Raw genomic sequence first — 18,598 nt, 5'->3', positions numbered from 1 at the left:
AATGTCTATGCCCCTAACATGGGAGCAGCCAACTATATAAACCAGTTAATAACAAAATCAAAGAAACACATTGACAATAATACAGTAATAGTAGGGGACTTTAACACTCCCCTCACTGAAATGGACAGATCATCCAAACAAAAGATCAACAAGGAGAAAAAGGCCTTAAATGACATACTGGACCAGATGGACATTACAGATATATTCAGAACATTCCATCCCAAAGCAATAGAATATACATTCTTCTCTAGTGCACATGAGAAATTCTCCAGAATAGATCACATCCTGGGTCACAAATCAGGTCTCAACTGGTACCAAAAGATTGGGATCATTCCCTGCATATTTTCAGACCACAATGCTCTGAAGCTAGAACTCAATCACAGGAGGAAATTTGGAACGAACCCAAATACATGGAGACTAAACAGCATCCCTCTAAAGAATGAATGGGTCAACCAGGAAATTCAAGAAGAACTGAAAAAAATTCATGGAAACAAGTGATAATGAAAACACAACGGTTCAAAATCTGTGGGACAAAGGCAGTCCTGAGAGGAAAATAAAAGCCTTTCTCAAGAAACAATAAAGGTCTCAAATACACAACCTAACCCTACACCTAAAGGAGCTGGAGAAAGAACAATAAAGAAAGCCTAAACCCAGTAGGAGAAGAGAAATCATAAAGATCAGAGCAGAAATCAATGAAATAGAAACAAAACAAAACAAAAAAAACCACCAACAACAAGAAAACAGAACAAATCAACGAAACTAGAAGCTGTTTTTTTGAAGAATTAATAAGACACCTGAACAGACCCATAACCAGTAAGGAGATTGAAACAGTCATCAAAAATCCCCCAACAAACAAGAGCCCAGGGCCAGATGGCTTCCCAGGGGAATTCTATCAAACATTTAAAGAAGAATTAATTCCTATTGTCCTGAAACTGTTCTAAATCATAGAGATGGAAGGAAAACTTCCAAACTCCTTTTATGAGGCCCGCATTACCTTGATCCCAAAACCAGACAAAGACTCCATCAAAAAAGAGAATTGCAGGCCAATATCCTTGATGAACACAGATGCAAAAATTCTCACCAAAATACTAGCCAATAGGGTCCAACAGTACATTAAAAGGGTTATTCACCACGACCAACTGGGATTTATTCCTGGGCTACAAGGTTGGTTCAACAACCGCAAATCAATCAATGTGATACAACACATCAATAAAAGAAAGAACAAGAACTATATGATACTCTCAATAGATGCTGAAAAAGCATTTGACAAAGTGCAGCGTCCCTTCCTGATCAAAACTCTTCAAAGTGTAGGGATAGAGGGTACATACCTCAATATTATCAAAGCCATCTATGAAAAACCCACCGCAAATATCATTCTCAATGGAGAAAAACTGAGAGCTTTTCTGCTAAGGTCAGGAACATGGCAGGGATGTCCATTATCACCACTGCTATTCAACATAGTACTAGAAGTCCTAGCCTCAGCAATCAGACAACAAAAAGAAATTAAAGGCACCCAAATCAGCATAGAAGAAGTCAAACTCTCACTCTTTGCAGATGATATGATACTATACGTGCAAAACCCAAAAGAGTCCACTTCAAATCTGCTAGAACTTGTATAGGAATTCAGTAAAGTCTCAGGATATAAAATCAATGTACAGAAATCAGTTGCATTTCTTTATACCAACAACAAGATAGATGAAAGAGAAATTAAGGAGTCGATTCCATTTACAATTGCACCCAAAACCATGAGACACCTAGGAATAAACCTAACCAAAGAGACAAAGACTCTGTACTCAGAAAACTATAAAGTACTCATGAAATAAGTTGGGGAAGACACAAAGAAATGGAAAAATGATCCATGTTCGTGGATTTGAAGAACAAATATTGTGAAAATGTCTATGCTTCCTAAAGCTATCTACACATTTAATGCAATCCCTATCAAAATCCCATCCATTTTTTCCAAAGAAATGGAACAAATAATCCTAAAATTTATATGGAACCATAAAAGACCTTGAATAGCTAGAGGAATATTGAAAAAGAAAGTCAAAGTCGTTGGCATCACAATTCCAGACTTCAAGCTCTATTCCAAAGCTGTCATCATCAAGACAGTATGGCTGTCAGAAAAACAGACACATAGATCAATGGAACAGAATAGAGAGCCCAGAAATAGACCCTCAACTCTATGGTCAACTCATCTTTGATAATGCAGGAAAGAATGTCTAATGGAAAAAAGACAGTCTCTTCAACAAATGGTGTTGGGAAAATTGGACAGTCACATACAGAAAAATGAAACTGGACCATTTTCTTACACCACACACGAAAACAGACTCAAAATGGATGGACCTCAATGTGAAAAAGGAATCCATCAAAATTCCTGAGGAGAACACAGGCAGCAACCTCTTCTATCTCAGCCGCAGCAACTTCTTCCTAGGAACATCACCAAAGACAAGGGAAGCAAGGGCAAAAATGAACTATTGGGATTTCATCAAGATCAAAAGCTTTTGCGCTGCAAAATAAACAGTTAACAAAACCAAAGGACAATTGACAGAATGGGAGAAGATATTTGCAAACAATAAATCAGGTAAAGGGCTAATATCCAAAATCTAGAAAGAACTTCTCAAACTCAACACCTAAATAACAAATAATCCAATCAAGAAATGGGCAGAGGACATGAACAGACACTTCTGCAAAGAAGATATCCAGACGGCCAACAGACACAAGAAAACGTGCTCCGCATCACTTGACATCAGGGAAATACAAATCAAAACCACAATGAGATACCACCTCACACCAGTCAGAATGGCTAAAATTAACAAGTCAGGAAATGACAGATGCTGGTGAGGATGTAGAGAAAGGGGAACCCTCCTACACATTTGGTGGGAATGCAAGCTGGTGCAACCAATCTGGAAAACAGCATGGCGGTTCCTCAAAAAGTTGAAAAGAGAGTTATCCTATGACACAGCAATTGCACTACTGGGTATGTACCCTAAAGATACAAATGTAGTGATCTGAGGGGGCACATGCACCTGAATGTTTATAGCAGCAATGTCCACAATAGCCAAACTATGGAAAGAACCTAGATGTCCATCAATAGATGAATTGATAAGGAAGAGGTGGTATATATATACAATGGAACACTATGCAGCCATCAAAAGAAATCAAATCTTGCTATTTGTGACAACGTGGATAGAACTAGAGGGCATTATGCTTAGTGAAATAAGGCAAGTGGAGAAAGACAACTATCATATGATCTCACTAATATGAAGAAGTGGAGATGCAATATAGAGGGTTTAGGGAGTAGGAAAAGAATAAATGAAACAAGATGGGATTAGGAGGCAGACAAACCATAAGAGACTCTTAAACTCACAAAACAAACTGAGAGGTGCTGTGGGGAGAGGGGTAGGAAGAGGGTGGTGGGGTTACGGACACTGGGGAAGGTATGTGCTATGGTGAGTGCTGTGAAATGTGTAAACCTGGCGATTCACAGACCTGTACCCCTGGGACTAATAAGACATTATATGTTAATAAAAAAATTAAAAACAATTAAAAAAGAAATAATCATTTATTGGACTTTGACTTAGTATCAAGGAAATGTCCACAAGTATCTGAAAGTTATTCAAATATTCCTCTTTTCCAGTTACATGTAAGTAAGAGGGAAATACAAAATGATAGAAGTTGGCGAGAGGGAGACAAAGCCTAACAGATTCTTCATCTCAAGAAACAAATTGAGGGTGGCTGGAGTGTAGAGGGGTGGGGAGGATGGGGTGGCTGGGTGATGGACATCAGGGAGGGTATGTGCTGTGGTGAGTGCAGTGTACTGTGTAAGACTGATGAATTACAGACCTGTGCCCCTGAAACAAATAATACATTATATGTTGATTTAAAAAAAAGCTTCTCTGTAGTACTCTGCAGGACAGGGATAGCAGAGGGAGAGAAAAATCACTGAAATTCAATGAATTTATAATGAGAATACAGTATTCTGGAGTGGTAGAGGCCCATTAGTGGCACTTAACCAGAGATATGATGCAGTACTATTACAAGCAGCAGAGCCAGAGCAGCAATCAGGTCTGACCCAGAAAAATCTTTGGCACTGGCTATCCACAGGGCCACAAAAGAGGGATGACAAAGGATTATTAAAACTTAAAAATTTTTTTTTTAAGAAACTCTTCATCACCCCTCACCTAACCCCAACATCTGAGTCAGTCATCAACTACAATGCCAAAGTTTTATAATGCTGTCTCCATAGTCTTTAGTATAGGGACCTGTGTCCACATCTCAGGCTTAGTGTGTATTCTGGTAAAGTAGTTAACCAACATTTGGGGGACAAAAGAATACTGGCTCTGAGGGGGTTCTGATACCACTGTGGTCCATCAGGAGATTACTGATAGCCAAGTGATAAATGGGGTTTGGGTTCAGTGGGTCCTTTATCATGGACAATTGATAAAATACATCTTTACATCCAGAATCCAGTGGGATATACATAAAAGTTATTGTTGGAGACTCCTTGTTGGTTCCCTTTCTCATGGAACTAAGGAACTATTATGATAAAAAAGCCAAGTAAAATCTCTAAAACAGTCTCTCATTTCACAGGATGTAAGGGCAATTTTTATAATGTTCTTATTCAACTTAACTATGTGTCCTATAGAAAATATACAACAATAAGCAATGGATCCTCATAAATTTAATCAGGTAGTGACTCCAAGGAAACTTATTTCACATATGACCCCTCTGCTGGAGTAAATCAACAAGGCCATTACTGCCTGACATGGAGCTAGTGACTTAGTGATTTCTTCCCTCTTCATAATACATACTAGAGGCTGACAAACTTTTTCTAAAGGGAAAAAGTAAACATTTTAGTGAGATCATCTGTCATACCTACTCAACTCTTCCAAAAGCAACCACAGGTAATAAATAGGTAAAGGAACGGGCATCTGTGTATATTACAATAGAGCTATATTTACAAAAACAAGTGATAAGCTGGATTCCCACAGGGCAGTTTGCAACCTCTAGTAGTATAGACCACAAGCAGCAGTTAGATTTTACCTACAACAACAGCAACACACTTCCAATGTCTTATCTCTGGATTATACCAGTTCTCTAGTTCTCTGTTAAAATCCAGTATTCAGGGGGCCTGGGTGGCTCAGTGGGTTAGGCCGCTGCCTTCGGCTCAGGTCATGATCTCAGGGTCCTGGGATCGAGTCCCACATCGGGCTCTCTGCTCAGCAGGGAGCCTGCTTCCCTCTCTCTCTCTCTGCCTGCCTCTCAGTGTACTTGTGATTTCTCTCTGTCAAATAAATAAATAAAATCTTAAAAAAAAAAAATCCAGTATTCAATGCACACAAAACAGATAATCATGTCAAAAATGGGCAGAAGACATGAACAGATACTTCTCTAATGAGGACATACAAACGGCTAACAGACACATGAAAAAATGTTCATCATCACTGGCCATCAGGGAGATTCAAATCAAAACCACCTTATACCAGTTAGAATGGCCAAAATTAACAAGACCGTAAATGAAATGTGTTGGGAGAGGATGTGGAGAAAAGGGAACCCTTGTACACTGTTGGTGGGAATGCAAGTTAGTGTAGCCACTTTGGAAAACAGTGTGGAGATTCCTTAAGAAAGTAAAAATAGAGCTTCCCTATGACCCTGCAATTGCATTACTGAGTATTTACCCCAAAGATACAGAGGTAGTGAAAAGGACCATCTGTACCCCAATGTTCATAGCAGCAATGGCCAGTCTCCAAACTGTGGAAAGAACCAAGATGCCCTTCAACGGACGAATGGATAAATAAGATGTGGTCCATATATACTAGGAATATATACGCCTCCATCAAAAAGGATGAATATCCAACTTTTGTATCAACAAAAGATTATGCTGAGTGAAATAAATCAAGCAGAGAGAGTCAATTATGGTTTCGCTTATTTGTGGAGCATAAGGAATAACACAGAGGACATGGGGAGCTGGAGAGGAGAAGGGAGTTGGGGGAAATTGGAGGGGTAGACAAACCATGAGAGACTGTGGACTCTGAAAAATAATCTGAGGGTTTTGGAGGGGGGAGGAGGTTGGGTGAGCCTGGTTGGGGGTGTTATGGAGGGCACGTATTGCATGGAGCACTGGGTGTGGTGCATAAACAATGAATTTTGGAACACTGAAAAGAAATTTAAAAAATAAATACAAATTAAGAAAAATCTAGTTGGCAGGGATACTGGTCTTCATGCTATTCCTCAAAATATCAATACTAATCTGAGAGGAGGCGGGGAAAAGATATCATATTAATCCAATACATTTATGGCATTTATGTTCCTTAGGCCGAGTAAATAGGAAGTAGCAACTACTTCAGCTACCAGGTGACGACAAAGGAGTGCCAGAGGATGAGCAATAATGACCATGAAAATTCAGGAGCTTGTCAGTACAGTGAAATTTCTTAGTATTCAGTGGTCCAATCATATGAGATGTCCCCTCTAAGGTGAAGGGACTAACTACATTGTAGGTGATCATCTCTGAATTTTGGAGGCAAAATGTACAGTACAACTGGGTGTGCTGCTCAGACTCATTAATGAAATAATTCCCTATTCTGTGTAAGGTCCAGGGCAACATGCAAGTTGCTTTGCCCTTTGACCCACATCTCCCAGAAGATGTTTGAAGTGTCTGTAGCGGAAATTAATAACGTATAGAACTTTTGACAAGTCATATAGGAGAATCACAGTTGAGACCCTTAGAATTTTGAAGTGCATAACTAATTTTTCTTTTTTTTTTTTTTAAGATTTTATTTATTCGACAGAGATATCACAAGTAGGCAGAGAGGCAGGCAGAGAGAGAGGGGGAAGCAGGCTACCTGCCGAGCAGAGAACCTGATGTGGGGCTCTATCCCAGAACCCTGAGATCATGATCTGAGCCAAAGGCAGAGGCTTAACCCACTGAGCCACCAGGCGCCCCCATAACTATTTTTCTGTTGTAAAGTAGCTTGCCTCTGGGTCCGCAGAGACTGAAAGACTGACCATGGTCTCCCAAGGTACTGTGTCCTGAGCTACCCATCATAAGGTAATGCTGTCTAGGTCATGAAACCATAAAGTTGGGTATACACGGCAATATACTATCACAAGTTAGATATGGCATACATGAGATCAAACAAATTATGGCACAAGTATGGCATAAACAGATCAAGAGGTTTCAGGTTCCCAAGGGGCCTTCTCCTGCTACACTGCCTCCTTTCTCTCCACCACAATTCTGACATTGACTGAGTGAAAAAAAAAAACCTGGCAGGCTTGGTTTTATCATGATTCTGTAAAATATACTGACACTATTCAAAAGTATAGTTGAGGTATTAGAGCCCCACTGAGAAATAGTTCTAAAGAATAGTAGTGAAGGGGAATCTTCTCACTGGCAATATGTTAAGCAGTGTACCTAAAGTTACTAAAGAGGACAAATGGTCAGAGGCAAAGATTTGCAGTGATTCATGGAGACTGGCCAGGCTTTGGGTGGATAGTGAGAGACTTTAAAGAAACTAGATTGAAATCTGGTGGGAAGATTTCTGGAAAAGAAATAAGGACCAGCCTCTTGAAATGTACAGGATATGTAAGTTCTCTGAATATATTGTGTCTGACTGTGAGGAACCTCTTAATAATCAGATGGGCAACCTGAACATTCTAGATTATCAATCAGTCCTAGTCAAAAGGCTGACGAACAACTGTCCATACAGGCAGGAAGTGAGGTTACATATAGGCTCAGCAATATGAACTTCTATGTATTTAGTAACTAGCAGTTGAGCCCCCTGATATTGTAGTGCTCCTCTGGGAAACCAGCCAGCTACCTGGTGGCATGCTGATTACACTGGACTGCTTCTATCAAAGAGAACTGTAATCTATCTTCACAATTAACAGTCTATTATTCTCCATATAGAATTACTTTCCATGCCCACAGTATTTCTGCAAAAATTACCATTCCTGAACATACAAAAAAGGCTTATTCACTGCTATGATATTCTACTAGAATTGCTTCTAAACATAGAATTACATTGTACAGTGAAACATATGTAGCTATAGCTACATACCCATGGAAATCACTTATCTTACCACAAATGCCAATCACTAAACAGCCAGTTTGATAAAACTGTGGATTAAAACATTAAAAATTCATTACAGTACCAGATGGGTTCCCTACCCACTGTAGAGCCCAATGCAGGGCTTGAACTCATGATCCTGAGATCAAGACCTGAGCTGAGATCAAGAGTTAGACCTTAACCGAATGAGCCACTCAGGTACCCTGTCATTTTGAATGGCTAGAGCAGAGAATGCAGAACATACCCTGAATCAGATTATTACTATGTGAAACTAATTCTCCCACAGTTAGAATATATAGGTTGGAGAACCAATGATAAAAACTGGAATAACACATATGTTAAACTAACTAGAATTTAAATAAAGATTTAATACAAGAAAAAAAAATTGTAATAACTATTATTCCAATAAGCCAGCAGCAAAAATTTTGCTTCTCATCCCTACAACGTTGGATTGTGCCAGTTTGGTTTCTCCAAGAAGAATTCCTTTACCAGGAGATACCACCAGGGTCCCACTCACCTGGAAGCTTAAGCTACCACAGGGATACATACGGCTCATCACAGCACTGAATCAACACAAAAAGAAGGAAGCTGCAGTTATATATTGATATTTAACTTAATTATCAATGAGAAACAGTTGTCCCTAAACAGTAAGGCAGAGGAATATGCCTGGAAGTCAGAAGCTTTTCTAGGGTATCTCCTGGCACTTCCATGTCCACTGATAAACAGTCAAATGAGAAACTACAGTGCCTGTATTACAGGAGGAATCATTATTGGCAGTCTCTTCTGGTCAAGTAAAGTCAGCTGAGGTAATGTTTAAGGTAATAAAATAGAAGGAAGCTGTAAATACCTATTAGGGTTATGAGACTAGTTATAGAAATAAAGACTACCACGATTAGGTCTATACATAAGGATGAATTTCTTTTTTTATCCTTATACCTTCTCTTGGTATCTCAATATGTAGTAAGTATTGTGACAATTGTAATTAAACCTGTATTTCAGTATTTAGCCTACAGTATATCAAACAGAGACTGTGTCTGTACAGAAAGAAAAATGAACAGAGTTCTAGGATGGCTACAATGACATAAGTTATTTGGAAGAATAACTCCTTTGGAAGAGGTGAGACTGAGGAGATATGAAAGACACAAGCTGAATCATGTCGAAAAGAATGACATTTCAAGTGTCTTTATTTGGAAGTTCAGTATGGGTAAATGAAAAAAGAAGGACCCTTGGGTTGGAAATGGGGTATATACAGTACTGGACTGTCATCATCCATCCATCCATCACTCTCATCCCTCTTTTAGAGTCTCATCTGTACTGTACTGCAGAAATGTGTATTTCCCAGAATCCCCTTGTAACTGCAAGTTTGCCAGTAAAAAGAATATGTACAAGATTGGAGAGCACGAAAGCTTGGTGCACCCTGATGAAATTTCAGAGGAGCTTCCTGTCAAGTAACTGAGAACTACCCTTTTGTGTTGCAGACTGAGCCACATTACTGGGGCTCTGAAGAGATTCTTGGTTGCTACAGCAATTTTCCAGTGAGCCATGAATAACTCTCAGCTTTGATGGGTAGTTCAGCATCTATTTTCCTGATATTTCACCCAGAGCTTTCCTGATTTTCAGCAGTCATTCCCTTGATCTTAGCTCCCCCAGCTCTCTAAACATTTGTATTAAACCCTCCAATCTGCCCAGAATACATGAAGAGTTCTTGCTTTCAAAACAGAGTGGGAGGTTTAACTGAATGCCAGTATATGAAAAGTACACAGCAGAGTATATCACAAGATATTATAAAAGTGATGAGGCAAGAAATAGGTTAAAGTATATAAGGTATTCAAACCTACAAATATATTCACTGAGAAGAATTAATGACAGAACTAATTGATAATGGTCTAGAAGTTAGTCATTAGGCCATATAGCCCATCAATGAAGTTTAAAGAGCAGAAATACTGATCAAAAGGTAGTAATATCAGTCACAATATTAAAAATGCAAAAAAAAAAACCCCAAAAACCAAAAAACAAAAAACCATCACTGTATAAAACCTGGAATTTAAAGACATTATCTTTTGAACCACAGAGGAAATGACAGAAATTGTAATATCAAGGGACTAACAGTGAAGAAACACTTAGTCAATTTGGAATTTACTCTTTAATAAGTGAGCACTACTCAGATGAAACTATTATCTTTCACACATATGCTATTTAAAAGGAATGGTAAAGAGTAATTTTCAACAGAAGAAATTAGGTTAAAACATCAAACCAAAAAAGGAAAATTAATGAATTAAAAAGAAGCCCAAAACATATGAAATTTTCAAAAAATAATTTCTCTGAAAATCCAAGATTCTCAGCCATTTTTAAAAGCCACTAATGAGCTTATGCAGTCTATTATTTTTTAAATGTTTACAAGAAACAATGAATATAAAGTAAAAGATTGTAGTTTATAAAAATATCTCAATTACTATATTGACCTATGATAAGGAAGTAAATCAAGGTACTGTGATTATATAAATAGTTAAAATTTGAATCACCAATATTTTAATTTTAAATTTTAAAGCAATTCTTACCTCTTTGCTATTTGATTCTCAAGATGTTTAACTTTTTCTAGTAACTCTTTCTCAACAGCATCTCTCTCCAATTTAAACTCTTTTAGGGCAGTGTGAATAGCTTCTTCTTTTTCACAATTAAGCTTCTGAATTAACTGTTCTCTGTCTTGTTCCTGGCTCATGACAAGATTCTCTTTGTCTTTCTCAAGTTTCTGAATAATGGCTTCATACTTCTCTTCCTGTTGGGTGAGTTTTTCATCTTTTTGTTTTTCAAGAGCACTCAATTCTGCGCCCAATTTACTCTGCAGTTCAGCTATTTCTCCTTTCAGGTTTTTTTCTATTTCAAATGCTTGGTGATTCAATGACGTTACTTTGTTTAATTCAGCTTTAAGCATATCAGATTCTTCTTCATGTCTACTAATTAACTCTGAAATGCACTGATCTTTTTCAATTGTCATTAAAGTTCTTAGCTCTGCCAAGCCCACCTGATAGTTTTCATTATTATCCTGAATCCTTTGGTTTAGTTTACTTATCTCTGTTCTCAAATTTTCTGTCTCTTGTTCAAGGAGAGATTTTAAGGTCTCCTTCTGCTGGGTTCTGCATTCTTCCAGCAAAATTTTTATTTCATCAGTTTCTGCTTCCTTCAATGCAAGTTCAACCTCTAACTTACATCTCATGTCAGACAAATCTGAAACCTTCAGTTTTAATTCCTGTAGCTGTTGTTCTTTCTCTTGGATAACTGTGGCATGAGACTCTTGTATCTGATCGATTCGTTGCTGATTTTCCTTTTTTAGTTTCTCCAAAGACACTTTATGGTCTGCCATAACTTTCTCAAATTCCTGAGTGTGCCTGACACGCAGAGCGTCCTCTAACTCCTTTAGATGACTTTGCTCTAAACACTGAAGTTCTGTCCGCAACAACTGCATCTTCTCATTATTTTCAACATGGAGCTTCTTTAATTCTTCTAACACTATCTCTCGTGACTGTTTCAGTTCATTAATTTCACAGTTTTGAGTGTGCATTGTATTTTCCATCTCTAACAACTTCTGATCCTTTTCATTTTGCAAGCAGATAACAGCTTCTTTTTCATGTTTAACCAAAGCAAATTCATTATCTTTATTTTGTAAAACCTCCTCAAGGCATACCAAGTCTCCTTTAAGCTTTTTAATTTTGTTTTCATTTTCTTCACTTTCTTTCATAAGTGCATCAAGTTTGCCTTCGTATTCACTTTTTAAAGACTGCAGCTCTCTTTGATGTTTTTCATTTAGTGTTACTTCCAAAGAATATTTTACTTTTTCAATAATGTTTCTTATTTCTAGTGCTGTACATTTTAAAGAATTTGAGAAGTCACACTGTTCTTTCTGTACAAATGTTCTGAAGTGGCAAAGGTCTTCCTTGATGGTTTGTATACTGAAGTGTGAGTCTTGGGCAACAACTCGACACTTTTCCAACTGGACATTTAGAGAAGCATGATCTCCTATATCCTCTTTACCACATACATTTGTATCCTGCATCCTTCTACTGTCTATCGCATTGATAACAGATGAATAAAGTGATTCCACCATCATTTCTGGACTCTGTGGATCACTTATAGGATTAGGAGATGACAAATTTTCTTCTATTACAAACTCATTTACGGCAGACATAAAATCTGATTCAGGGCTTTCTGCTAATGAATCCAAATCTAATGAAACTTGGTGAATAGTCTGTTCTATGTTTGGATGGGGGATAGTTTCAAAATCAAATGTATGTGCATCAATGCTATCTGGAGATAATTCTTCTAAGGGACATACTGCAGGACATAAGGGATCCTGAACAGTGAGTGGAGGAGGAGTTCTTGGTGAGGTAGTAGTTGCAATTCCTGTTGCACTTTCTATCCTTGGTGACGAAGCCGACTGTGGGGACGTCTGACTCATGGATGCCTGGAAAAGAGAGGGGATAGGCTTAAAGAGCTGTAGCAACAAATATTTTACGCTAATGAAAACAAATCATTTGAAAGAACTTAATTTGCCTTTTGTTCACTCAATAGATCTGTAATGGTCTGTGACATTTCATCCAAACTTTGTGCTGCTTTTACCAAATTATGTAGAGCAAGTACATGCTGGTGTAGAGGTTCAAAGTCACAAAGTAAGGGGACCCTGGAACAGAAAGCAATATAATTAGATTTGTGATTCCACAATGAAAAGATGGATGCCTACAACCAAATATTTCCATCTATGTAAAAAAAAAAAACAAAAACAAAACCCCCCCAAAACAGTACCATCATCCCCTTTTAATCAACACCAGAAAAATAGCTTAGACCTAAGACATAATCACTGAAGTGATGAATCAGACATCTCCCACGCTATACACAAAGTGAGAATAATTACTAGAAAAAAATTAATTACATGTAAGGCACTAATTTCCTTTATCTTCATTTTCTGATCATTTGCATATTCCCTAGAAACTTCTTAAAGCAGCATATCAGTCTATCATAAAATATTTCTATATTATGGCATCTCCTGAGACTATCAGTGCTACTTTCCACAGCTCCAAAATAATTAAAGTATTTTAAAATGATAACTAAAGTTAAAAATAATCTTTCTCAGCCTTTTGGCTAAGATCAAGTGTACTAAAGTTAAAAATGCTAATGATATTTACCTGAGGAGTGGCTGAACTTCTGAAGGACAAAATGATTGAAGAAACTGTATATCTTTTAATGAAATATCTGGAAGTTCACAGTCAAACTTTCGAGGCTTCTGTGTCTGTACAAAAAAACGAAAACAAAACAAAACCCAAAAAATATACAGTACAAATTTATAAATTTTTACTATGATTAATTTCAATATTAACAAAGAAGCAAAAATGCTACAAATCTACTGACATTTAAGAAATAGGATAAAATAAAAATGAACTATTCAATGACCAACACGGTATACTATTTTTCTGAGTTTTAAATGACTGGGGATCATAGCTGTTGGTGATCCAAGTACTGTGGCTGTTCCTCCCTTTCTCGTCAGCTTTTAAAAAATGGGGTAGTGGGGCACCTGGGTGGCTCAGTGGGTTAAGCTCTGCCTTCCGCTCAGGTCATGATCTCAGAGTCCTGGGATCGAGTCCCGCTTCCGGCTCTCTGCTCAGCAGGGAGCCTGCTTCCCCCTCTCTCTGCCTGCCTCTCTGCCTACTTGTGATCTCTCTCTCTGTCAAATAAATAAATAAAATCTTAAAAAAAAAATAAAAAAAAATAGGGTAGTATCCTGTCAACATCAAAGAAACCCATTTGTTTCACCAGCATATAGGCTGTTCCTAAATTTTTCTTTAACTTATAACAAGACCATGAAGATCTCTCTGGCCTTAGCTCTATGACTATTCCTATCATTTATTAGGATGCCTTGGTGTTTTAATATGGTAAAAAGTTTTTTCCTATGTAACATGTCCTTCCTTGCCTTTTACTTGATCTTTCCATTATTTTCCAAAATAAAAAACTCTTAGTAAATTTCAGTTTCTTAAAAAAAAACTACCTGGTAAGTCCTACCATTTCTTTATAATATTGCCAAGAAATACAACTTTTAATGTGACTCTAATCATTTCAATCACTACCTAAGCAGATTTAGAGATGTCAAGATGCTCTTCATTAAATGGGGGTCCTAGATATATGAGTGTGGGACACCCTATTACATCACTCATTTTTAGATATTAAAAGATTCATACATTTAAGGCCTAAAAATCCTGCAGTACAGAAACACATTTAATAGCTAAGCACTGCATCTTAAGAGAAAACAAACAAAAAGCCTACAGCATTTCCCAAACTTCTCTGACCCATGGAATCAATGTTTCTCATGAAATAAAATGAATGGTCCCCAGTAATCCTGGTTTAAAAACACATTTATTTTTCAGGATTTCAGTGAAGGCCACCTGAAGAGTCACCTTATTCTGATTAGTAAACACAAGAATAAAATGAGGGTGGTGGTGGTGGTGAAGAGAATGAAAAGAGGAGAGGATAAAAGGAAAAGAAAGTGCAGGGATGGGGAGAGAATGAGGGAAGGGAAAGATAAAGAGAATGAGAGGAGGGCAAATGAGAAAGATAAAATAATAAGACAATCTACTCCTACCAAACAATATCTTAACAGTGTAATATGTCTTATCCTCCTGTGTTATGAAAACTCTTCATCAAAAACTATGAATATATTTTAATAAAGTTTCATGACAAATGGCTTTTAAAACCAAAAACATTTTTATGTTATAAAAGAAGACTCTATGTTTCTGAAAATATCTCCACTTCTGAAATAAGGTTTGAATACGTACAAAATTTAGTCATAGTTAGAAAATTAATACATACACAAAAGGACGGGGGCCAGGAGTCCAATCCCCTAAACAGACGATTTCTTAAAAAGGACTTCCCTGTGTAAAAAAGTTAACAATATGATAATTTTATAACTTTGTATTTCAGAGGAAAAAAAATTTCTGGTTTTTGAAAAACAAATGAGCAATTCTTTTATTTAAGTTTTAACAATGGATTCAACTTTACAGACCTTAAAAAGAATATTTCTCCAAATTTCAATGGTAACTTAAATCACATAGATCCTATATAACAACACATTCATATTGACAAAATAGCATTTTTCATTAAAAATAAATTAGTAAAGAACACTTACTAAATAATTTCCCAAAGGATTCCCTTTTTGACTTTTCAGCTTCATATAATCGCTTTCCATCTGTGACTAAAGCACCAGCCCACTAAGAGAAGGAAAGCTTACGTTAATAATCATACACCAACTCATTAAGGCTCATACACAATGAAAAGAGAATTCAACTTGCATACCTCCCTGTAGTGTTTTATGAACATTTTTCTCCTTACAACCTCAACAACAGCTATGCAGTACATCTGAGGAACTGTACTAAGAGCTTCAACAATTTTGACTCTTTCTAACAGTTCTATTACAAGGCGCAGCAAAGCTTGCAATTTCTCTCCATCTTGATCAGCATGAAGCATTACAAAGCAACACCACCTACAGAATGAAATTGAGACACAAAGCTCTATAAAAATAATCTAATCCCAAGTTAATCAACCAATCAAGTATTTCAATATAACAATAAAAAGTACTCCATTACTTGGCAGAAATTTTAAAAAATCACTTGGAAACATCCAAAATTAGATGTAAGAGAATCACTTACTTCAGTCGGACATGTAGGTTATTTGCTAGTTCCTGTTTGGCAGTGGTACATTTCTGTTTAATATCCAACAGTTTTCTATGATTTTGCAACATAATCATCAACTGATTTGCGTGACTCAGGCACAAATCAGGTAAAACAGATGCATCCTTCAAGTTTTCAGCTCTCATCTGATTAGCTAAAAATCCCTTTGAAAGAAAATATTTAAAAGGACATTAACCTGGTTTCAGGAAAGATAACATTCATTTAAGAGGGAAATCTTTGTTAAATATGAACTGTTCTACTTTTAAAGATTTTATTAATTACTATCCTGAATGTAGATATACTCATAAAAAAGATTATTTTTAAGAACTCTGCTCATCTAGTTGTTTCAATTTCTAGCTGGAAAAAAAAAAAAAAAACCCACTGGGAAGATAGAGTAATTTATCCAAGGACAGACACTCTTAACAGTTAAATTAGAACCAGAATTTATGCGTCTAGACTCCTACTATACCATGGGTCAGTCAGATCATGTATTAAATAAAATATGATCACTGATTTTAGCCATGAAATAACTGACCTAATCTAACCAATGATATTCAATAGTACTTTGTACCCTTCCCCAAATGAGTAACAATCAATTTACTGTACTTTTTATTAAGAAGTCATTCCTCTCTCCAGTATTTCTGGACTAAATTTTTTCCACTATATATATATATATATATATATATATGTTTACTCATATTAGAATGACTTAAATGTATAGTTTTATAATACATTTTATTATTTGATAAGAAAAATATTATATTTTTTCTTAGCTATCCTCACTCATTTATTTTCATAGGTGAACTGTGCATCATTCTGCTAAGCAGGGATTGTGTTTAGGCTCTAAATTAATTTAAAATACGATAGTTGTATATACAAAACATAACAAAAAAAGAAACCCAACAGCAAAACCTTAAAAAAGGTCCAAGACATCTTATTAAGGTTACTACTAAATGCTTTTGTTGTACTTATCGGTTCTTTTACTACTGCTTACTGAACAGTTTTTGTGTTACAGGAGTTTTATAATTTGCATGTCCATCTGACGGCCATACTTGCTACTGTAAATAATTATCTGTCTAGGAACTTAACAATATGGCTGGCAATAGTATGCCTTCTAACTTTTTGGTAGTTCTCTCTGTTTCTGTCTTCCTAAATTTCAAGAAAATATTTAAATTTAAATGACATGTACTAAACTCAAAACCATTTAATATCTGAAAATAAAACAATTTCAATAGGAATTTTATATCTTATTTCCTTTTCAATATGCCATATGCTCTACTGTGGCTATATTTTTTTCTGAACTTAAAAATAACTTACTGGTTTTATCAATTGCATTAAAATCTTAATAGGTTTCCACTACTTTTTAATGATCCAAGAAAAACATAATCAATCCCCCAAATTAAGTTCTAAAGCAATAATGAGGAATTTCCTGACACCAAAAGCACATACATGCCAAAGTTGCCAAAAGAAAAAACGTTTAGGGGCACCTGGGTGGCTCAGTGGGTTAAAGCCTCTGCCTTTGACTCAGGTCATGATCCCAAGGTCCTGGGATCAAGCCCTGCATCAGGCTCTCTGCTCAGTGGGGAGCCTGCTTCCTCCCTCTCTCTCTCTGCCTGTTCTCTCACTACTTGTGATCTCTGTCTGTCAAAAAAATAAAATAAAATCTTAAAAAAAAGAAAAAAGAAAAGAAAAGAAAAACGTTTAAATCTGCTTTCAATAAAGTAATTTCTGTATTTATCAAACCATCCTTAGAGTAATATTTAGACTAAGTAGTAAAATACCTAAGTACAAGCTTCTTAAAATAAGTCATCGGAATGAAAAGTATAGCATAAGGAACATAATCAATAATACTGTAATAATGTTTAATGGTGACTAGATGATAATTACACTTATCATGTTGAGCAATGAGTAAAGAATTGTCCAGTCACTTTCTTGTAGACCTAAAAACTAATGTAACACTGTATGTCAACTATACTTCAATAAAAAAAGTTTAAAAAAGTATAAAAAACCGTGATGTCATTTCGTATTAGTATTTTTTATGTGTAAGTAAGGATAGATATATACATGATATGTAAGTTTAAAAGAAAATTACATAGCTGAGTGATGATGGAAGACAGAACTTAAACTATACCACATCCTAATTCTGAATTTTTAGTAGGTTATCTAATAAGAATAATCATGACAACATTCAAAAGAAATCTAACTAGCTCTTAGTTACTACAGTACTTACAACTCCCCTCAAGATATATTCTGTGAACTTTTGGTTTAGGGAGCAGATTTCCTATTATTTTCTTTTTTTGTTGATAATCTTTAAAGACAAAAAGAGTACTAGAGAAATAAAACACACTGAATAAATTTTCAGGGCTCCAGTGTTAACAAAGCTTCACAGATCTGGTTAAGATTCTCTGTCAATTAAGGTAGAAGTGTCTATAAACCTCAAAAGTGTTGTGGTCTTAAAAAAATTACTCTCTTAAAGCTGCCTGAACTGGTCTTTATCATATAAGATACTTAGGCAATAAATCTCCTTCCATTGTCTCATCCCTTCTTTCTCTTTCTCTTTTTTTTTTTTTTTTTTGGAGAAAGAGAGTGTAAGAGAGCAAGTGGGGAGGGGGGCAGAGGGATAGAAGAGAGAAAATCTTCAGTAGGGTCCATGCTCAGTATAGAGCCTGATGTAGTGGCTTGATCTCACAACTTTGAGATCATCGTCTGAGCTGAAATCAAGAGTTGTACACTCAACTGAGGTACCCAAGTGTACCCTTTCCCTTTCCTTTAAGAGTGGTGAGAAGATTTAACTGCTATGTTGCTAGAATGAATTACATAAAA

At 36.3% G+C, this 18,598-nt stretch overlaps 1 protein-coding gene across 4 annotated transcripts in view; it reads right to left on the bottom strand.

The window, feature by feature from the left end:
• RB1CC1 (RB1 inducible coiled-coil 1) overlaps positions 1-18,598 on the bottom strand; it is a 100,826-nt gene that overhangs the window by 39,170 nt on the left and 43,058 nt on the right. For all 4 annotated transcript variants that reach the window (XM_059166457.1, XM_059166460.1, XM_059166461.1 and 1 more), the window contains 7 exons: positions 15,755-15,939; positions 15,402-15,588; positions 15,235-15,316; positions 14,919-14,980; positions 13,244-13,347; positions 12,615-12,741; positions 10,625-12,525 (listed from right to left, as the gene is read on the bottom strand). In XM_059166457.1, the coding sequence (XP_059022440.1) occupies positions 10,625-12,525; positions 12,615-12,741; positions 13,244-13,347; positions 14,919-14,980; positions 15,235-15,316; positions 15,402-15,588; positions 15,755-15,939 (2,648 nt within the window). The remainder of the gene's footprint in view (positions 1-10,624; positions 12,526-12,614; positions 12,742-13,243; positions 13,348-14,918; positions 14,981-15,234; positions 15,317-15,401; positions 15,589-15,754; positions 15,940-18,598) is intronic.

This window comes from Mustela lutreola, chromosome 3 (genome assembly GCF_030435805.1).
Source record: "Mustela lutreola isolate mMusLut2 chromosome 3, mMusLut2.pri, whole genome shotgun sequence".
NCBI lineage: Eukaryota > Metazoa > Chordata > Mammalia > Carnivora > Mustelidae > Mustela > Mustela lutreola.
The sequence above is the reverse complement of the archived record's forward strand: the minus strand, read 5'-3'. Positions and strand labels throughout refer to the sequence as shown.